At 42.1% G+C, this 23,351-nt stretch overlaps 1 protein-coding gene and 1 pseudogene across 1 annotated transcript in view; both read right to left on the reverse strand.

Annotated features, from left to right (window-relative positions):
- fam20a (FAM20A golgi associated secretory pathway pseudokinase) overlaps positions 1–14,977 on the reverse strand; it is a 62,756-nt gene extending 47,779 nt beyond the window's left edge. The window contains exons 1-2 of the mRNA XM_080209596.1: positions 14,762–14,977; positions 14,056–14,455 (exon numbers count right to left, since the gene is read on the reverse strand). Coding sequence (XP_080065722.1) covers positions 14,056–14,408 — 353 coding nt within the window. The 5' untranslated portion in view covers positions 14,409–14,455; positions 14,762–14,977. The remainder of the gene's footprint in view (positions 1–14,055; positions 14,456–14,761) is intronic.
- A 2,835-nt stretch (positions 14,978–17,812) lies between these two features.
- Positions 17,813–18,013, reverse strand: LOC145356711 (U2 spliceosomal RNA; annotated as a pseudogene).
- Positions 18,014–23,351: the final 5,338 nt, after the last annotated feature.

Below are 23,351 nucleotides of genomic sequence, written 5' to 3' on the forward strand. Positions count from 1 at the left end.
TCAGGTTTTTCTTTCAACTAACATAAACATAGAGTAAACTATTTGTTTCTATAACCTGCTGCTTGTAGCTACTCCTGCCAGGAATCTTGCTGTTGAGGTACGTCACACTTGTCTCCATCCTCAGCCATCCACTGTAGCGTGTCGACAGCCAGTCTGTGACATCTGTCATCCAATTATACCTAGGTCAACCATGCTTTTTGCTGCTCCCTAATTTTCCTTTCAAAAGAGAGGGTGGCACAAAGGTTAGCGTTGCTGTCTCACAGTGCCAGGGACCCAGGTTCGATTCCCAGTTTGGATCACTTTCTGGAGCTTGCACATCCTCCCTGTGGGTTTCCTCTGGGTATTCTGGTTTCCTCCCACAGTCTGAAAGATGTGCTGGTTAGGTGCACTGGCCATGCTGAATTCTCCCTCAGTGTACCCAAACAGGCGCCAGAGTGTGGCAACTAGGAGGTGTTCACAGTAACTTCATTGCAGCGTTAATGTAAACCTAATAAACTTCAACTTTATCCCTGCAACCTTTCAGTCTGGATCAGATATGTCAAAACGCAATGATCTGTCTTGGGTTTATCTATGGGCTACTTGTGGAATTAATGTACAATATATTTAAATTTCACAATTGTCACAGCTAAATGATGTGCCCATTTTTAATTGTTATAATTTTCTTCCTTTTCCATTCCTCCATGTAACTTTGGTGAAAAGCTTTGAGTGTGGATCAGCTGTGGAATATGTGCATGTGATTAATTAGTCACCAAATCGATTTCTAATGATATCAGTTGGGAAAGCTTGGATTTTTAATTGCGGAAAAGGATTCACATGTATATTCTGGAATTTTACTGGTTCTCCAGCAGAGAGGTGAAGCTGACAGGGGTACAGACCAGCACAAATGCCTTGGCTTTGGTTTCCTGAGGGAAAGGGTAAAATTGGCTAGAGTCATTAAGCCCCCTTTATTCATCTTAAAGAAAGAGGAAGATTTTAAAGAAGCAATTTGCATTTAAATGGAACCTTTTAATCACCTTCGGGCATCCCATAGCACTTTGCAGCCCACAAAATGCTTTTATTTTTAGTAATGTAGTCAGTGTTTGAAGGCAGAAAATGTGGCAATGAAGTTGTGCACAAGCTTTCACAAACATCAGTCAGCTAATCTATTTTAGTGGTGTTGATTGGTGAATAAATATTGCCCTGGGCACAGGATGGAATTCCCCAGATCTTCTTTAAATAATTCCATGCGGAATGTTTTATGCCCATCTGAGTGGGCAGACATTGCTTGAAGATTTTGTACAAGCGACAGCATTTCCGAAGGTGTTGTATTCTCTCAGCACTGTTCTGAAGTATTAGTCTAGATTACTTGCTGAAGTCTCTGCAAGTAGAACTTGATCCAGAGCTTGAAATTGCAACTGGTATTGTTCGACCGTGAGTTCTAACACTGAGTATCTGCTGGGATCTGAACCTCAGATGGAAATATTATGCTGATGTAAGTTGAGGTACAGGCCAGCCATGGTCTAACCTGATTGGCAGAGCAGCCTCAGGAGTGCTAAATACCTCATCACTGTTCCAATGCTCCACATTTCCTTTGATTTTTGATTTGATTTATTATTGTCACATGTACAGTATATAGTGCAAAGTATTGTTTCTTGCGAGCGAGACACACAAAGCATACCGTTCATTAGGATGGAAGGGAGAGAGTGCAGAATGTAGTGTTATAGTCATAGCCAGGGTGCAGAGAAAGATCAGCTTAGTGCGAGGTACATCCATTCAAATGTCTGATGGCAGCAGGAAAGAAGCTGTTTCTTGAGTCGGTTGGTACGTGACCTCAGACATTTGTATTCTCAATATGGTGTCTCTGAACTGAGTGATTTGTTTGAATTGAGTGGCTTTGTATTCGACCCATGGAACTGGGATAAGTTTGCGTGAATCCATTTCATTCGGACTCTTATGGACATCAGGCAGAAAGCTGATTTTCACTCATCACCAGGAATACCTTCAACCCAGGTTCCACAACAACCTGTCCAAAGTGATATCCATATCAACAAATACATTTGCAAACAATTTACCTCAATGATCGATCCACAGATGAACATCAGCAATAAGCTCAAGAGTAAAGTAATCTAAATTAATCCATAGCACTGGTCAGCAAAACAGTATAGTTATCTGAATGTAATGTGCATAAAATGCCCAGCTTATTCAAACAGTATAAATCTATCTAGGTTGGGCATAACTAAGCAAGTGACTCGCATAAAGTCTACTGTTTCACTACAGCTCTAGATTATTGGCTACACTATTTTGGGCCAAAGCTTTCTGAGTCAGGCTAATTCTGGAATTCCTATCTATTCCCTTTGATGTCCATTTTCTCCGGTGTGGGATAAAGTGGACCCAGCATTTCTACCCTTGTTGACTCCATTGCTGGGGTGGACAGTCCAAAACTGGATTCTCTACCATCCCCACAATTTTTGTGGAGTTGGGCCTTTGGGGAGTCTGCCAATTCTCCCCGTGTCTGTGTGGGTTTCCTCCAGGCAGTCGGGTTTCCTCCCACAAGGCTGGTTAGGTACATTGGCCATGTTAAATTCTCCCTCAGTGTTCCCAAACAGGCCCTAGAATGTGGTGATTAGGGAAATTTCACAGTAACTTCATTGCAGTGTTAATGTAGGCCTATTTGTGACAAATAAATAAACTTTAAACTTTTAAGGTGGGTAACCAATGAAAACAGTAGTCCATTTCTTGAATTCCATCATTGACAGACGTTGAAATGTAAAAATAAATCTACTCTTTCAGTTTTAATAGATGCTGTCTTGTCAGATAGATATGTTTTTACTACAACAATTGATTGCAGAGCTCAGTCCTGCAAAGATAAGATGACTATTACATTTAACAGAGTTGTGCAGTAGACTAACTGCTATAGCTTGAAAAATATCTTAACCATCTGTTATTTAATAGGCAACATTGTCTGTATGCTGGAATGGTTTATGACAATAGCTGAGACCCTTATGAATGCTTGGCTGAGCTTCAAATTCTAACACCCATTTTCATCACCAGGAGTCTTTCTAGACAACCTGATTGACCATTTTAAGATTAAATAATTAGTCGTCTTTGTGATTAGTGAAATCAATGCTTGTTTTTATTTAAAAATTGCCTACTGAGGGGATTTAGGTATTTTTGATTGGTTTTTGTTGAAGGAGGTTTTTTTTTAACCGTATGGTGTGCTTAAATGAGATCAGATTTTTAGAAGTTTATTTTAATGTCCATTTTAAAGAAATTTTTAAATTCTTAACAGTAGATACTGGGTGAATGGAAGATACCTGTGAGGCATGGATGAGCATGTGTTTATATATGGCGGAGGAATAATACAGCAGCTTGTTTTTTACCTTCAGCAAGTTTATTGTGCACCCAACTCAGCAGAGCTATGAGTGCCATCTAAAATCCCCACAGCAGCTGTGTCCATTTATAGTCATCGGAGATAGACCCAATAAACATTACCTGTCTTTAATAAGGCAATTAGCTTAATGATGAAATTTTCACAGCATGTACCTGCTAATACTCTGACACATTGGCAGCATAGGGAGCTATGAGGAGGTATGAGGGAGCATGGAGCTGTTTGGGAGGTGATGTGTAAGGATTTTGGGATCTGATATTCAGCATTACAATGGGGCTGATGTCCCAATGGGTATTCTAGCCTGCTGGCTTTGCAATCCACCTGCTTCCATTGCCAGCTTAGGCCTACATCCAGAGGGCATGGCCCCAACTCCATCCTGCCCCTACCGGAATGATAATGTGGTGGGCATGCCGAGTCAGGAAGTCGCCCGACCAAGCCTTATAGCCTCCTTCAGAGAAATTTGCCTCATGATACAGAAACACAAGAAATAGGTGCAGGGATTGACCATATGGTCTGCTACCCCATTCAATACAATCATGGCTGATCATGAGCTTCAATTTCACTTTCCCACCCACTCGTCATATCTCAATTTCCTGAGATCAAAAATTTATCCATTCCAGCCTTAAATGTATTTAACAATGCAGCATCCATAACCCCCTTCTGTAGAGAATTCCAAAAACTCATGATCCTTTGAGTGAATTTCTCTTCAGAGTCCTAAATGATTGCCCCGAATGCTAAGAATTGCCCTGTGTTTTAGATTCTCCAATCAGCAGAAATGACCTCTTAGCATCTACCCTATCAAATCTCTTTAAAATTCTCAATGGGATTGCCCCTTATTCATAGAATACTACAGTGCAGAAGGAGACCACTTGGCCTATCGAGTCTGCACCAACCACAATTCCTATCCCCATAACTCCATGCATTTACCCTAGCCAGTCCCCCTGACACTAAGGGGCAATTTAGCATGGCCATTCCTGCTAACCTGCACATCTTTGGACTGTGGGAGGAAACTAGAGAATCCAGAGGAAACCCACACAGACACAGGGAGAACATGCAAACTCCACATAGACAGTGACCCAAGGAGGGAATCAAACCTAGATCCCTGGCGCTGCGAGGCAGCAGTGCTAACCACTGTGCCACCACGCTGCCTATTCTTCTAAACTCCAGAGAATATGACCCCAATTTACTCAGCCTCTCTATGTAGGACAACGCCATCATCCTAGCGACCAATCTAGTGAACATTCACCCTACCACCCCAAATGCAAGTATATCCTTTTTCAAATGTGGAAACAAAAACTGCACACAGCACTTCAGATGCGGTCATACCAAAACCTGTATCATTGCAGCAGTTATTATTATTTTATGATTACAGCAATATAAATAAGACAGAATGAACATGACAATCCTTTGCTTCGATTCAATTCTATTCTGAATGCAATTCATAACGTTATATTGCTTCTCCCCATGTCATTAAAAGTGGAATGAAAATCTGTACATTTAAGCAATTTTCCCCGTACTTTGAGATTCTCTCTATCTCTCTTTATATTGTTGTGTTGTCGTTTTCTCTGAGCTTGCAACCAGTTAACACAGAAAAACACAAGTGTGTAGCTGATTACTCAATAAAAGCAAAATGAAGAGCTCATCCGTCTGCCTGTCTTAAAACAAAATTCTTAGTAAGTCAATCTGTTAAAAACAAGTACTAAAACCCTTGGCAGCCAATTTATAATTAGTTGCATAAATTGTCAATCCATCTGACATTTATTTAGCATTGAAAGCCAACTTCTCTCTCTGTCTGACTCCCCATTTGCACATCATGAAGTGACAGCTCAGAGACTCTAGTCTTTACATTATGGCTTGAATTTTTCATACGGTGAATCTCTGGAAATGTGTAAGCAAACCATCTCAAACTGAAAAGCTGAGATATTGATCAAAGCCCATCTCTTAAGCAAGAATTATTTACGAGTGTTGTTTTTATGGCACTGTATTATGAAGAGATAGTCTATGTACAGAGCAACAACAACTTGTCTTTCTATCATGTCTTCAGGTAATAAAACAACCCAAATTGCCTCCCGGGAGCATTATAGATCAAAATATGACACAATGTGGTTAACTCTCGACTGTCCTCAGAAACGGCCTAGTGAGCCATTCAGTTCAAGGGCAACGAGGGGTGGATAATAAATGCTGGCCAGCCAGCGACACCCAAGTCCCAAAAATGAATAAAAAATAACAAAGACACATAAGGCGGTACTAGGTCAGATGCCTTGAAAATATTTATAGGATCAAGAGAAACCAGAGTGTACAAAAAACTTGGTCAAAGTGAGGGGTTTTACGGAGTAGCCTGAAGGAAGAATCTGAGGTACAGAGGTGCAGGGAGAGAATTCCAGAGCTTGGAATCTAGACAGCCATCAATGGTTGAAAAACTATAATCGGGAATGCACACAATAAGATAGAATTAGAAAAGTGTGGATATCTTGGAGTGTTGCACAGATGGAGGAGATCATGGACTTAGCAAAGAGCAAGGTCATGGAGAGTTATGAAAACAAGAATGAGAATTTTTAAGTCAGGATTTTGCTTGCTAGGAGCCAAGGTAGGCCAGTGAGCACAGGGGGGCTAGATGTACAAGACTTTGTGAAAGTAAGGACAAAGGCGGCAAGGTTTTGGATGACCTCATGTTTACTGAATATATAATGTGGGAGGCCAGGCAGGAGTGCTTTGGGATAGTGGCATCTAGAGATAATGAAGACCTGAATGAGGGTTTCAGCTGCCTGGGCAAAGGCAAAGTTGGACAAAGTTACGGAGGAAAAAGTGGATGTTCTTAGTGATGGTGCACTGTGGTCGGAAGTTCATCTCAGGTCAAATATGACATCAAGGTTACGTTGTGTCTCAGACTGATGCCAGGGAGAGAGATGGAGTCAGTATTCAAGGAATGGAGTCTGGACTGGGGATCATTGACAATGGCTTCAGCCTTCCCAAATTTATTTGGAGAAATTTCTGCTCATCCAATTTAGTATGTCAGATAAGCAATATGATAACTTAGCAATGGTGCAGTCATCCATAGAGATGGCACTGAGGCAGAGGCTGGGGATTGTCAGTGAAAACTCACATTGTGCTTTAGCATGATGTTACTGAGGGGCAGCTGTAGTAAGAGCCAAGGGATAAATCCTTGGAGGACCACAGGAGGTAAAGGTAGCATTTAGTTTGAGGCAAAATTTCTGGTGACTGATCCTCTCTCACAGATTTGCTTAAGGAACAAAACAAAACTGATTCTGAAGTTTGAAAAGGTATTTCAGGATTCCGATCACTGACACTATTCAAAGAAGCACAGAGGAGTTATCCTTCAACCAACCGACTGACCGACTAAACAGATTAACTGGTCATTCCCCTTCCCAAGCTTCTTCAGGGTTGAATTCTTATCGCCTCACAAGAAGACACAAATAAACGCCTCGTAAAAGATCCACACAGAAGGTCTCTGGTTACAGCCTCTAACAAAGATAAGCTGCATTTGTGCAAACCATGGCAGGTTCAGATATCTGATGCACAAATGGAAAATTCAAAGCTCTCCTATGTGTGACTGTGGTCACCCAGAACAAATCACGGAACACATAATGACTCAATAATACCAGACTCATAAATATGAAAGAAGTATTACAGCAATACACACTGTCACTCCATACTCAGCCGTTTGACAGAAGAAGATTTGGATATTTATCTCATTGATGTGTGTGGAACTGGTTTTTACATTACAATAGTGACTAGTGTTCAAAAGTACTTCATTGATTGTAAAACACTTTGGGATGTCCTGAGATTGTGAAAGAATCATAGAATCCCTATCGAACAGAAAGATACCATTCAGCCCATTAAATCTGCACTGACTCTGCAGCAGAGTATTTCACCCAGACCTTTCACTCTGTCCCATCTCCGTAACCCCACACATTTACCATGGCTAATCCATCTAATCTACACATCCTGGGACACTAAGGGGCAATTTAGCATGGCCAATCTATCTAACCTATGTATCTTTGGATTATGGGAGGAAATTGGAGCATCTGGAGGAAACCCATGCAGACATGGGGAGAATGTGCAAACTCCACACAGTCACCCAAGTTTGGAATTGAACCCAGGTCCTTGGCACTGTGAGGCAGTAGTGCTAACCACTGTGCCACCCACAGAATCTGTATAAGTGCAACTCTTTAAATATAAACAAAGTTAAGTTGCAATTTGACAATTTATGATATCACCTCTTGGCCATATTACTGGCTTCTAATTCCTTCCGACAATTACCCTGTCACTTATGACATTGGTCTGAAGGGCTAAAATACAGGAAGAGCCACAGTATATGGGGAAAAAAAGCTGCAGCAAGTCAGTTGATAGACATTAGTGGCCAACAGCTTCCTGTAAATGAACTCAGGCACTAGAACAGAAACAAGGATTGCCATCACAAAATACAGGCTTGTGCACAAAAGGTACAAATGGTTCCTGTTTTAAAAATAAACTAGCTCAAGGGTATAATGAAACAAGTCTTGGCTGCAGTTGTTTCCAACTATAATTGGTTACAAAATATATATGCAATGGTACCCTCAGCTTAAAACATACTGCTAGTGACCTCAGTAAACCTCGAGTCAACATTACTGCTGCCAGCCAAATTTGCTGCCATTAACATTGACTTTTAATTGGAAAATATGAACAGAAGATAATGGGAGTGTTGAGATGATCAGGGTAGGCAAGATTAAAATTAGCTTTCATTTCATGTTAAATGTTTAGGAAGAGAAATTAGATACAAATTGTTGCACAGGTTAGCGATTTTTTTTATGGAGAACAAATGATTGAGGAGGGTTAAAGCTCAGTTATTTTTCCCATGTAAGGCTTAACTAATTACACACAAAACTTGGATTGGGGAAGACATCAGATTTCTCATGATCCCAATGCTGTTCATGCCAAAGTCAATACATAAATAACACTTCTGTTTAAATGTATCCTCCCTCTTGTCTATCTCTATCTCAATGTGTTTATTTATTCATATGGGTGACTAATCGCCATCACTATTCAATGATTTGAAGGGTACAAGAGTTTCCACCTGCAGATCGTCATTGGAAAAATGCTAAAGATGTTATTGTCAGGATACAAAATATGTACATCCTATATTCTCTAAACCCAAGCTATGACTGTAACAGCACATTCCACACCCTCTCCTTTCCTTCTCCCCTATGTACTGTATGAACGGTATGTTTTGTCTGTATAGTGCACAAGAAACAATACTTTTCACTGTATACTAATACATGTGACAATAATAAATCAAATCAAATGCAATACTCTGCATCGTCAAAACAACCACCTCTTCTAATATAACACACATTATTTATGTCTCTCTCACTGAGAATGCTGTCAAACTGCCACTTTAATATGGCTCCCAAATGACTCTCAGCTCCCAATCTGACCTCTCAAATGCAACAGTGCACAAACCACTCACCATTTTGATTTGACACTACATGGAGTAAGGATCACAGGACCCTCTGGAATTCTGAGCATTTTATATATTAAAGCTCAGCAGTTTTTTAATGTGTAGGAAACATAGAAGATAGGAGCAGGAGGAGGACATTTGGCCCTTCAAGCCTGCTCCACCATTCATTATGATCATGGCTGATCATCCACTCCAGAGTCCAATCCTGCTTTTTTCCCCATAACCTTTGATCCCATTCTCCCAAAGTGCTATATCCAGCCACCTCTTGAATACATTCAATGTTTTGGCATCAACTACTTCCTGTGGTAATGAATTTCACAGGCTCGCCACTGTTTGGGTGAAGAAGTGTCTCTTCACCTCCGTCCTAAATGGTGTACCTTGAATCCTCAGACTGTGACCCCTGGTTTTGGACTCCCCCACCATTGGGAATATCCTCCCTGCATTTACCCTCTCTAGTCCTGTTAGAATTTTATAAGTTTCTATGAGGTCCCCTCTCATTCGTCTGAACTCCAGCAAAAACAATTCAAACCTAGTCAATCTCTCCTCGTAAGGACATAGTTGCCCCGCATGTTCCCAAACCATTAGCAATCTACAGGTTAGATGCAGTGTTCTTTTGAGTGTGTATATGCATACAGCTGCAAAACTTTCTTGCAGAGTGCGATTAGAAGCTTTCAAACAGTACCTGGACAGTACCTGCTGAAAATTGTACTTTATATCTAGGAACAAGAATAATAAGACCTTGGTATGCCATTCAACTAGATAAGACTTGATCTGTACCTTGATCTGTATTTAATGCATATGTGCTGGGAAGGAAATAAGGCAGTAAAACTTGGAAATAACAAGCTATACAAGGCCCAGTATCAGTCTTTTCAAAGTTTACAGGTAATGAAAATCTTATTGATCTCACCATAGCTACAAATCTCATGCTGTAGTATCTATATAAAATAGATTTAAAAACCTGAACACTTCCTGTATCATATTTACTTCCTGAAACACTGCCACTATCCACATTGTTGTTAATACCCACATTGATAGAAACCAGCAGATTTTGCAATCGCTATAAGCAACATCCTGGGCTATCTGCCAATTAAAATTGAAACAGTGTGAATCACACTCTTCCCAAATGCAAGAAACACGATTTGTTTCTCGGGGAAAGTGAATCATTTTGTGGAATTCTGGGGATAAATAAGCAGGTTGTTCTATTGTGACAGAGAGAGTTAATCGTTCTTGTCAAAAATTAAATTCAGACTTTCATGCACTACTGGGGAAATGTGTTGCATTGATAGGGCAACTGTCCTTCAGATGGGCGAGTAAATTAATAACAAAGAACAGTGCAGCACAGGAACAAGCCTTTGGCCCACCTAGCCTACGCCAACACATGATGCTTCTCTAAACTAAAGACATTTTGTCTCTATGTGGTTCGTATCTCTCTATTCCCTGCCTATTCATGTACCTCTCAAGATGCCTCTTAAACATTGCTATTGTATCTGCTTCTACTACCTTCTCTGGCAGCACGTTCCATGCACTCACCAACATCTGTAAAAATCCTGCTTCTCATATCTCCTTTTACCTTTAAGGTATGTCCCCTAGTAGTTGACAATTCTACCCTGGGAAAAAAGACTTTAACTATCCATTCTATCCATGCCTCTCATAATCTTGTAAACTTCTATCAGGTCGCACTTCAGCCTCTGACGTTCCAGTGAAAACAAACCAAGTTTGTCCAATCTCTTTTCACAGTTAATATCCTCCAACCCAAGCAACATCCTGATAAAGATTTTCTGTACCTCTCCAAAGCCTTCTGGTAGTGTAGTGACCAAAACTGTATGCAATATTCCATTTGTGGAACTAAAGTTCTATACAGCTTCAACACAACTTGCCAATTTTTATACCCTATGCCTCAACCGATGAAGGCAAGCATGCCTAACGCTTTACTGATCACCTTATTTACTTGTGTTGCCACTTTCAGGGAACTATGGCCCTATACACCTAGATCCCTCTGTATGTTAATGTTTCTAAGGATTCTGCCATTCACTATATACTTCCCTCCTGCATTAGATCTTCCAAAATGCATTGCCTTGCATTGGTTTGGATTAAATCCCATCTGCCATTTCTCCCCCAGACTCTTCAGCCTATCTATATCTTGCTGTATCCTCTGGCAATCCTCCTCACTGTCTACAGCTCCCCCAGTCTTTGTGTCATCCGCAAACTTATTAATCAGACCACCTACATTCTCCTCTAAATCATTTATATATATTACAAAAACAAAAGGTCCCAGCACTGATCTTTATAGAACACCACTGATCACAGATCTCCAGTCAAAAAAAAACACCCTTCCACCGCTACTCTGTCTTCTATGACCAAGGACAGTAAGAAGTCTCACAACACCAGGTTAAAGTCCAACAGGTTTATTTGGCAGTACTAGCTTTCGGAGTCTCAAGCTCCTTCCTCGGGTGTTGAGATTCTGAAAGTTGTGCGACCAAATAAACCTGTTGGACTTTAACCTGGTGTTGTGAGACTTCTTGCTGTACTTACCTCAGTCCAATGCTAGCATCTCCATCTCTATGACCAAGCCAGTTCTGTATCCATCTTACCAGCTCACCATAGATCCCACGTGATTTCACCTTATGTATCAGTCTGCCATGAGGGGCCTTGTCAAAGCCTTGCTAAAGACCATGTAGACAACATTCACCAGTCTGCCCTCATCAATCATCTTTGTCAATTTCTCAAAAGACCTGCAGGATTATAGCTGACCAGACTGCCCTGGCAATGAGTGACTCATGAACAGCTCCATGATTATTATAAGAAATCTCAGAATGCCAGGTTAAAGCCCAACAGGTTTATTTGGTGTCACAAGCTTTTGGAGCGCTGCTCCTTCATCAGGCGAGTGAAGGAGTAGTGTTCCAAAAGCTTGTGATAACAAATAAACCTATTGGACTTTAACCGGGTGTTGTGAGACTTACTTACTGTGCCCACCCCAGTCCAATGCTGGCATCTCCACACCATGAGTATTGAATGTGGAGGATAGAGAATGGGGTGAATGGAGAAAGGTATTTCAGGTTTTTTTTATTTAAATCAGATGGGGGCTGGCCACATGCTGAAACCCATCCTATGCTTTTAAATCTCCAAAACCAATTTATTAGACATCTACAGAAAAAGCTGAAAAACCTTAACAGGTTTGGGGGACAACAGAACCAAAGTTTCAAGTCTGGATGACCCACGTCAGAATGGATCTGTACCAAGGGTCATCCAGACTCAGAACATTAGTTCTGTTCTTGGCAGAATGGTGGCACAGTGGTTAGCACTGCTGCCTCACAATGCCAGGGGCCCAGGTTCAATTCTGGCCTTGGATGACTGTGTGGAGTCTACACATTTTCCCTGGGTGCTCCGGTTTCCCCTCAGTCCAGAGATATGCAGGTTAGGTGGACTGGCCATGTTAAATTGCCCCTTAATGCCCCAAATATAGCTTAGGGGGATTAGCAGGGTAAATACATTGGGTTATGGGATAAACTTGGGTAAGGGTTAGGGCAGATGTAAGGATTCTGTGATTCTCTCTCCACAGATGCTGTCAGAGCTGAGATTTTCTAGTATTTTCTGCTCTTGTTTCGGATTCCGGCATCAGCAGTATTTTGCTGGACTCAAAACAGACCCCCTTTCAAACTCGGCATTTGCTGAGTGGCTAGTCTCGAAGGACAGGATGAACACGCTATGCAAATGAGACATTTCGCACCATAAAATTCCACACGACTTCATCTGCCTGACAGTGTGGTTGCAAATGAATCTGTTCCACGATGTTAAAAGGCTCGCAGGAAATCACGCCACCTGCAAGTGATGTGTGGGGCCGTTGAAATTAATCCCAACGCAATTCCCCGGCACAATTGTGCTAAAACCTGCCACATATGCTGACAGATAGAAGTGCAGCCTGCACTCTGACTGAAGATGGGACTTGACTGACACACTATCGACTGGCGGAATCACTACCCACAATCAGGCACACATTCAAGAAACGGCCTGAAACTGTCTTCCTCGCCCAACCGTGAAGTGAGGCAGGCAGGGATGGAACACGCTGGTGGAGTACTTCCAATTGGGTTGCTTAATTATTTTGCGCTTCAAACTGGTTTAGCAAGTGCTAAAAGTAGATTGTGCAGAAAGCATTCGGATTTACTGCACGGAGGACTGGATTTAAGAGCCCATCCAATCATCATATTTGGGAGATTTCCAGATGGAATTAATCATTTCCACCTCCAGACGCTTGGGGATTATCTATGGAATTTATAGATTTTTTTCAGTTCAGCCGAAAAAAATGGTAAATTAATTATTTTTGTTAAATTAAACCAGCATATACACAAGTATGTTCCAACTAATACAGATTGCATTGATATTGGGTTTGATTTTCACCCATTCTAAACCCTTCCATTCAGGGTTAAAATGGGGTCCAAAGAAGTGCCCCCCCCCCCCCCCCCCCGCCATTGCATTAGGCAGGCTTTCCTCTTGACCTATTGGTCGGTTATGTGAGTTACCCATTTCGGGGCAGGTTTAAAGGTATCCCTCTCCTAATACAAGGAATTCTGATTTAAGACACTTGTCTCAGCAATTCCAAGTTGCCAAAGTTGACACCAGCGATGGATGAGCGTTACAGGGCTGGACTGGGATGCTGTTAGAGAGGGAGGATTGACAGCTGTGGATCAACATCACAAAAATCAAGGGTCCCCCATTGAATCCACAGCTTCCTGCTGCAACAACAGCAGGGGAGCATATCTGAACGATGGCCGCTGAACTAATATCAGGGCTTTGACCAAGGTGGGAACAAAGTAACATTGTTGTCAGTCTACATAGTATCCTCTTCCCCCTTCACACACACACACATCCCGGGGACACATTACAATGTGTCTGTGGGATGCCAGGGGGAAAAAAAGCAGCCTCAATTTCCACTGATGGGACTGTAACAATGAATCTATTTCTGTACAGTGTACAACTGTTTCCAAATCATGCCTGTGTCAGACAACAGGCACACCGAATATTGGTGCACTTCCTTACAGAGCCACTGTTAGAATAGGAATCCTTTATACGTTGAGAGTTTACACACTCATCATAAACATTACCTGAACTGCAACAGTTAAGAGTGCGGTGAACTTAATGACCTCCCACCTACATTTGCTCACGATCCTTAGAGACCACACAAGTAATCGAAATAATCCCACCCCACCCCGCTAGAAGTTGTTGGACAACTTACCTATTCGCCCGCTTAGCTTTGTAAGTGCAATATTTCACCGCGTCCTCCTTCTCTAGGAGCTGGTCCCCAGGTCGCCGCGGTTGAGTCCGCCTCTGGTAGAAAGGATGCGAGAAGAGTTTGCGGAGTTTGGAGAGAGTTGGGTGGAGGGACCAGCGCACCGACTCCACCGGAGTCCCGCTGCCGTTTGCAGAGGAGCTCCGCAGAACGGCGCTCCGGTTGAGGGACTCCTCGCACGGGCAGTGGCTTCGGATGGACCGCTGGTGCAACTTGGGCAGGATGTTGAAGAGTAGGTCGACTGTGAAAGCAGTCGAGAGGAGCAGGACTATTAGGAATCTGCTCCTGGCACTCCACATGGCTTGAGTCAGTCCGTCAGTAGTCAGTCAGGCGCTCAGAGCTTTGCCTACCAGAAAGAGAGAGGGAGAGTCTGTCACAACACGACCCACGCTTATCAGCTCAACCGCAGCGCCTTCTTAAAGTGACACTGCTCCCAGAGCTCCCAATACCGAGCTCGCAGGGATGTTAGGGAACACAAAAAATAAAACAAAAGCTTCCTTACTATTCAGTCCCCCCCAAAAAATCTTTTAAATTTTATCTGGTCTGTTCTGGAGTCACACAAGGAATATTCATTGCTTCAAGTGGAGTGGGTTCTGTGGCCCATTTAACAGGAGCGAATAGAAATGATTTTGACAGTTGTAGCTAATCGCACCTCGCTCAATTTGACACGTTCATCTCCTGGTTACCGAAGACCCAGGATTAAGAGGAAATTAATTTCATTCCAAGCATAAATTAAAGAGAGAAGCCAACTTTCCGCCAGGCTTTCCAACGAATCTGTTTGGGTAGAGTTGCACTGAATTTGTTAACATGAAGACTGATTCTGGAAGTCAGTGCTGGGTGTAGGTGAGGCAATGTCTTCAAGCGTAGCCCTCCCTCCTACCAGCATGTCAGCGACACCTCCTTGCCGTATCATTTACTGAAGTGAATACAGCGGAGGATCCGCTGTGAGACAAATTGCTTTGAAATCAATATTTTACTTCCGGCTCCTCCCTCCCCCCCCCCCCCCCCCAGCCCCCTTTCTCCTTTTAAGTAGTTGAGCTAACTTGGAAATCGATGAAATATTTGCCAAGCAAAAGTGCCGGTGGATTGGAAACACGCTAACGTGACTCCCTTATTCAAGATAGGAGGAAAGCAAAAAGTGGGAAACTATAGTCAGCTTGACCTCTGTGGTGGGAAATTGTCGGAGTCAATCATTAAGGAAGAGGTGACTGAGCATCTGGAAAAGCAAAGCTCAATTCACCAGTGCCAGCACGGTTTTGTGAAGGGCAAGCTTTGTTTGACAAACCTGTTAGAGTCTTTTGAGCAAGGTAGATATCGGGAATCCTGTAGATATGATCTATCTGGACTTCCAGAAGGCACTTGACAAGGTGCCACACAAGAGCCTAATCCAGATGGTTATATCCCAAGGGGTTGGGGGTAGGGTAGTGTCTTCGATTGAGGATTGGCTGACTGATAGAAAGCAGAGGGCTGGGATAAATGGGTCCTTCTCCAATTGGCGGTCTGTAACTCGTGGGGTCCCACAGGGTTCAGTTCTTGGACCACAACTATTTACAATCTATATCAATGATCTACAAGCAGGGACAGAGTGTAACATAGCAAAATTTGCTGATGATGTGAAAATAGGTGTGATGAAGAGATAGAAAATTTACAAATCGATATTGACAGGCTAGGGGAATGGGCCATAATCTGGCAGATGGAATTTAATGTGAATAAATGCAAGGTTATCCATTTTGGCTGGAAAAATAAAAGGGCAAGTTACTAATCAAATGGGAAATTGATTAAAAAGGCACCTGCGCAGAGTGCCTTGTGCATGAGCCTCAGAAAGTGGGTATACAGGTGCAGACTGTTATAAGGAAGGCAAATGGAATCTTGGCACTTATTGCAAAGGGTCTAGAGTATTAGAGAAGTGTTGTTACAATGAGGCATTGGTGAGACCACACATAGAGTATTGTGTTCAGTTTTGGTCACCTTCTTTGAGGAAGGACGTGGTGATACTGGAGGCAGTTCAGAAGATGATCACTAGATTGTTTCCATGTTTGATGGGGCTGTCATATGAGGTGAGGTTGAGTAGCATGGGCTTGTACTGGCTGGAGTATAGAAGAATGAGGGGGGATTTGATTGAGCTACATAAAATACTCAATGGGATTGATAAAGTAAATGTTAACCAAATGTTCCACCTTCTAAAATGGTCTAGGACAAGAGGACATAGTTGTAGTGTAAGAGGGGGAGGTTCAGATAAAGATAAGGAGAAACTACTTCTCACAGAGGATGAATTTATGGAACTCGCTGCTCCAGAGTACAGCAGATGCAGAATCAATCAATGGGTTCAAGAAAGAGATAGGTAAATGTTTGACCAAAAGCAGGATAAAAAGTATGGGGAAAAGGCAGAGAAGTGGAGTTAGGATGAGATGGAGATCAGCCATGATCATATACAATAGCTTGAAGAGCTGAACTGCCTACTTTTTCTCTTAATTCCTATGTTCCCATGTTCCTGGAACTGAAAATGATTATAATAAGCAAAATATTGCAGATGCTGAATCCAGGGAGGCTGGAACATCTTAGTACATTTGGCAACATCTATTAGGATTAATATCTATTGTGGCGGCATGGTGGCATCGTTAGTATTGCTGTCTCACAGCTCCAGGGACGTGGGTTTGATTCCTGGCTTGGGTCGGTCTGTGTGGAGTCTGCATGTTCTCCCTATGTCTCTGTGGGTCTTCTCCAGGTGCTCCAGTTTGCTCTCACAGTTTGAAAGACACACTGGCTAGGTGCAGTGGCCATGCTAAATTCTCCTTCAGTGTACCCGAACAGGTGCCAGAGGGCGTCAACTGGGGCATTTTCACAGTAACTTCATTGCAGTGTTAAACTTGTGACACAAATAAATACCAAATTTTAGGAGAGAAACAGAGGCTTTGAATCTTTTGTCTCTTGGCCAGAATTGAAGGGAGGGTGAATGTGTTAGAGCTGTGGAAACTGCAACAAAAGTAGCAACATTAAGGACAAAGACAGATGTCCTGGTGTGAAGCGGAAGGGAGGTTATTTTTGCTGCCAAAGCTTACAAGCCCCTTCCCATTCTGCCCAGGGTGTTTTTTTTTAAGATTTGAAGACTTCTGACCTGTGCCTATCATAAACAAAGTGATGACCTCTAGATTAGCATTCCACAGAGGCGAGGTTCATACCCAGTGCACAACAACAACGTTTAAACCTTATTCATTAGTGTCACAAGTAAGCTTACATTCACCCTACAGTGAAGTTACTGTGAAAATCCCCATGTCGCCACACTCTGGTGCACTGAGGAAAAATTTAGCATGGCCAATGCACCTAACCAGCCAGTCTTTCGGACTGTGGGAGGAAACCGGAGCATCTGGAGAAAACCCCCGAGGACACTGGGAGAACGTGCAGACTCCGCACAGGCAGTGACCGAGACAGGAATTGAACCCAGGTCCCTGGCACTGTGAGGCAGCAGTACTAACCACTGTGTTACCCTGTATATTTTGATCCACAAAAAAGCTTCACTGATATATTGTATCACTAGAACATTCCTTGCATTTATTTATACCACTCAGAAGGTGAGATATGAGAACATGAGAACCTCACAGTTGCTTGTTTCCAAACGTGTATAAGCTGACAGTTTTGAATAGATGAAAGCGGAGCTGAAGCCCAAATGAAATATTCTGTTTATTCTTTAGGCACCTAGTAGAATCTAAATTAATTCACGAGCATTTTCTTTTGTTCTGAAATGCTAACCTGTGGACATTAAGAGGAATAATTATAACCGGGTTCAATAAAGAGCATTGATTCTGGATAACTCGCCCATATGCTGCAGGAGATGAAACTCTTCAAGATATTAAACTGATAAGAACAGATACTACATTTGATCTTAGCCAAAAGGCCGAGAAGCCAAACTCTTCAACTACATGTTGAGAACTGGGTCGAAGATCCGGCCCTGTGTTGCCGGAGTGTGGTATGGTATGCAATGTCCTTTGTGGCACCTAGCCATCTGCCTACACTGGAGATATGCAGAAGGACTTTGGAGGTCAGTGCTCCAGAGGGACCTTGCTGTGGATAGGCAGTCAGTATATACAGCAGTGACAGCACGTAACAGTACGCAGCTTCTGAGAAGAGATAAAGGTAAATGGAACAGATAACCTGGGAATATAGATAGGTCAGCATTAGCTTATGCAGTGATAAAGTCGGAAAATTGTGGGGACCATTTCGGTTGCTGTGAGTAACTCAGTATGAAGCAGATTTTAGTCAGCATGGCCATGCTATCTGATATTGGTAATGATGGGAAAGAAGCTATTTAACATTCATCTACCAAGTATTAGATATTCAGAAGTGACCTAAAAGGCGAAATAAAATACCTGCTACCCTTTCCCACTTATATCCATTGTTCCAAGAAGCACACCCCCTACCAGTAAGTACGGGCCCGGGGGACCCGGGGCATCTCCCCCCCTCCTCCTCTCTCCAGCCTCAGGGGCCGGGGACGGGGGCGCGGAGAACTACCACCCCCCCTCCCCCCCTTCCCTTTCCCCGCTTTTGGTTCTGATGCCCTGGTCTCGGAGCCTCTGGGAAAATCCCAGCCCAATGTTACCTTAAACCAGTCGTGTGTTCTGTTAATTCAGTGGTCGTGTTATCTTGTGGCAAAAAGTGAGTGAAGATTATCTGCAGTTCCCTGACAACTTGCGGGAAATTCCACCGACTTGGGGATCCATGAGCATTCTGTCATTTTGTGCTTTTCTAAAGATACCGGAGTGATTTTATTGTATTGTTTGCACAGGGTACAATCTTATCAATGTTGAACTAACGCCCGTGTTTTTTTTCCCTCAATTTAATAATCAACTAGCTTTCCTTGAAAATAGTCAGCACATTTTCCCTTTTTTCCTTGCCAAAGTGGTCAAAATAACATAGCGGAAATAAAGTGCTTGGGTCATTGAAATCAGTGTTAGAGTGCCGCACTCGCCACATTGCAAATTACATATTAACTAGGCAATGGATGTCATCCAGAAAGGTCATGTGATGCAACTGTCCAAGACCCTAATCTGTAGTCGTTCAGTTACTCTGATTTAACAGAGATAAATAAATCTGACCGTTAACCTGCCAACACAGCATAGAAAAAATCATCAAACACAAGGAAGAAACATTTCTCAATCAACCTTCAGTAACAATGACAACCACACTCAGTCCATATTAATCTGCACAGCTTCCTCTAGGATGTTGTAATCATTGTCGCAGTGTTTCAAGTTTATTCATGAGTGTCACAAACCGGCTTATATTAACACTGCAATGAAGTTACTGTGAAAATCCCCTAGCAATCACACTCTGAGGCCTGTTTGGGTACACTGAGGGAGAATGTAGCATGGCCAGATTGTTTGAAATTTAGAAATTAGAGTTCAAACTCAAATAGTAAATCTGAAATTAGCAAAAATGTCTACTCACATCAGTGTGGGATTCTCTGCCCAACCCCCTCCCTCCACCCCCATGGTGTGTTTCTTGGTGGCAGGGGGTGACCCATTGTTGGTTGGAGGTGGGATCTTCTGGTCCCACTGCTGTCTATAGGATTTCCCATTGAATCCACCCAATGCTGCCAGGAAATCCATGATGGGGTGCTCCATTGGTGGGACTGGAAGATCAATTGGTGTCTATGAAATGATTGCTAATTGTTGGGAAAAAAAAATTTGATTCACTAATGTCCTTTAGGGAAGAAAATCTGCCATCTTTACCTGGTCTGGTCTACATGTGATTCCAGATACACAGCAATGTTGTTGACTCTTAACTGCCCTAAAATGGCTGAGCAAGCCATTTGATTGAAAGGAAATGAACCTGGGCAAGAAATGCTGGCCTTGCCGGTTAAACTCATATGCCTTGAAATAATTTTTAAAAACTACAGGAGAAAAGGATACTTATTGGTTGGCTAATTGACTCTGATATTGACTGAGATGTTGCCATAGAGAAAGCAGTAAAAAATTATTAGCTCCCCAAATGCCCAGTCAATTGAAAAGAGACTCTAGGTTTGAACATACTCTCTTAGTTTGCAGAGAATTAGTCCCTGTGTATGAATGCATATTCTTCTAACAAGTATAATTGAATATTATGAACTCTGCTGATTATCTTAAATAGGTTGTTCATTCAGCTATTATTGGAGTCCATGAACTTCCAAGGTGGGCCCCAACTTCTCCTAAAGAAATGAATGTCATGGCATTCCCGACAGAAATAGGTGAGGCTGAGGAAAATTCTTTTATGGGTACTGAATCTACCCTGGCCGCTGTGATAGCAGATCCCTCCACTGCGTACAGGATACCCGAAAAGGAGGGAGCATCCCAACACCCACCCCTAACAGAGCTCCTGTGATGTGAGAAACCATGTTTGTAGTTGATGGAAGATCCACTGGGCGGTGTGGTGGTCTGGGTGGCACAGTGTTAGCACTGCTGCCATATAGCGCTAGGGACCTGGATTCAATTCAGGCCTTGGGTCACTGACATAGAATCATAGAAACCCTACAGTGCAGGGAGAGGCTATGTGGCCCATCAAGTCTGCACCGGCCACAATCATACTCAGGTTCTATCCCCGTATTCTTACATATTTACCCACTAATCCCCCTAACCTACACATCCTGGGACACTAAGGGGCAATTTAGTATGGCCAATCAACGTAACCTGCACATCTTTGGACTATGGGAAGATACCGAAGCACCCGGAGGAAACCTATGCAGGCACAGGGAGAATGTGCAAACTCCACACAGACAGTGACCCAAGCCGGGAATCGAACCCAGGTCTCTGGAGCTGTGAAGCAGCAGTGCTAACCACTGTGCTACCGTGTCTGTGCGAAATCTGCACGTTCTCCCTATGTCTGCGTGGGTTTCCTCCGGGTGCTCTGGTTTCCTCCCATAGTCCAAAATACATGCTGGTTAGGTGCATTGGCCATGCTAAATTCTCCCTCAGTGTACCTGAACACGTGCCGGAATGTGATGAATAGGGGATTTTCCACAGGGACTTCTTTGCAGTATTAATGTAAGCCTACTTGTGACACTCACAAATAATCTTTAAACTTAAACCTGTGAAAGCCTGCCTAAAAACCAACAATGCTAGATGCATCTAAGTACACCAGACACAGTAAACCTGAGTCTAATCTTATGTATGAGTAAAAAAAAACAGTTGTCTGTCAGAGCTTTGCATATATATAAAACAATACATTATGAGATTTAGTGAGACATTATTCTGTGTTTTTCGAAAAAATTCTGTTAAAGTTTAGGAGTTAGTAACTACAGGACACAGAAACCCGTAAAGTAGCTGTGGATCCTATCAGTTTGCGGAGTGAAAAAAACTTGGGCTATACCAGTATTCAAACTGAACATCCAGTGCTACCTCATGCAATGAATACAAATTGGCAGGGCCTCACATGGAAAAAGAACTCATAGTAGCTGAATGAATCATTATGAGACTAGCACCAGTCATATGTTGTGCTAAAGAAGCATGAAAAAGTTCAGACACACCAAATGTTATTAGCCCACCTGCCACAATGATTATTTTACTGAAATACAAACACTCCACTAAGTGGCAAGAAAACAAATAAGAGCAGAGTAAATGATGGACCAATTATGTGACTAAGGATATAGAAAGTGACCTGTCTTAAGTAAATTGTCAGCTTGAACATATCAGCCTGGATCTCAGATTGCCCCAGTCCAACATACCTTTTTATTTAAACAGTCCGTGTAGTCAGAATTGACTGCAAAAGCCCAATCATTGACGTTTACTAGTGAAATTTGACAAACAAGGAGCAGTCCATTAATTAGCTGTAGCTATAAGTTTAAAGGAATTTTCTAAGTGAATCAGCATGGTACATCATCAATTGATCAATTGGCATAATGTGAACAGAGTTTTTTTAATCATGTTAAAGCAAGGTCGATTGTAACATCACGGTAAATCATTGAGAACCATTCATATTTATTCAACAATTGCACAATTGTTTTGATTTACCCAAGATGAATGTGCCTCTATTAAATACTGAATTTAGCAGGTTGTAGCATAATTTTGGCAATGGTGACTTTAGTTTACTATCACCGCTGTTATCTGACAATAATATATCACATATTAGACCTTGATCAGTGTAATAAGTAAGTGTGCAAAACACTGAGCAAGCTATGAGTTGTTCTATTTGATTAGATTGTATCCTCTTGACAGTGAAAATGTCGTTGTGTCCTGGCAATGCAATTGTCATTTTTGGAAAATTCATCAAGGAACATGGCATGGACAGGTCATGAACTCAATGTGGGTGTACTCTGCTAGAGTCAAGAAAATGGGCTTATTTTAAAAAAGCTAATTTTGAATGCTTTTATTTCACCAAAATGTTTGTGAGAATATGAACTATAATCAGATTGATTGATTTCAATATAACAAAGAGCAATATTTAAATGTTTAAATCATGAAAATAGAAAGATACAACATGAAGCAAATTGGGTCACTGGTTCACAGGTTCAGACTAAAGGTTACCTGTGTACTGTCTGCCAGTTAATCTCGCTTTGTTTAAAGATAAATTCAAAGTATTAATTTAATACCTCAACAATGCCCCTTGCTCAATGCGTAGATCACTTTCTGATACGTAATCAGCCCTTCTAATTCAAACAATATACCTCCTACAGACTTAAACCCCCTTCTAAAAATTAGTTAGCAATACACAGGCCCATCTTCTTGTCTCAGGTGAACACTCTGAGAGCTCTCAGAGAAGACTTTTCAGTGAGAGAGAGACAGAAAGCCATTTCTTCCATCTGGCAGTCCAGGTAGCAAACTGTTTGTATTTTAAAAATGAACTAGAAAATGTGTATCTTCCCTGCAAGCTTACTTTCTCCCATGAGCACATCACTCAACCCCATTAATCAATGTATTCAAAACTCTAATCTGAAACCCCAAAGTAAACCTAAGTAAACATAAATGCATTAGCTCAGCTGAAAACAAACACCCCAGGTCCTTATCCTGTTCCCCCAGCTACCAATTTAAAATATTACTTAGAGAAATTGGCACCTTGCAAAACAGTTCTGACTTTTGACTATATCCCTTACAAGAAAAATGATATACATATGTTTCTTAAAGACACAGTATATCATCACAGTACTAGCAAAATTCAAGGAATTCAATCCTGGCTCTTATTAGCTGCGACCCATCTGGCTCTAAGTCCAATTTCTCCCAGAGCCAATCTCAACGCTCCTGGAATCTAAAGCCCTCCCTCCTGCACCATCTCTCCTGCCA

This window comes from Carcharhinus amblyrhynchos, chromosome 21 (assembly GCF_965287045.1).
Source record: "Carcharhinus amblyrhynchos chromosome 21, sCarAmb.v2.hapA, whole genome shotgun sequence".
Lineage (NCBI taxonomy): Eukaryota > Metazoa > Chordata > Chondrichthyes > Carcharhiniformes > Carcharhinidae > Carcharhinus > Carcharhinus amblyrhynchos.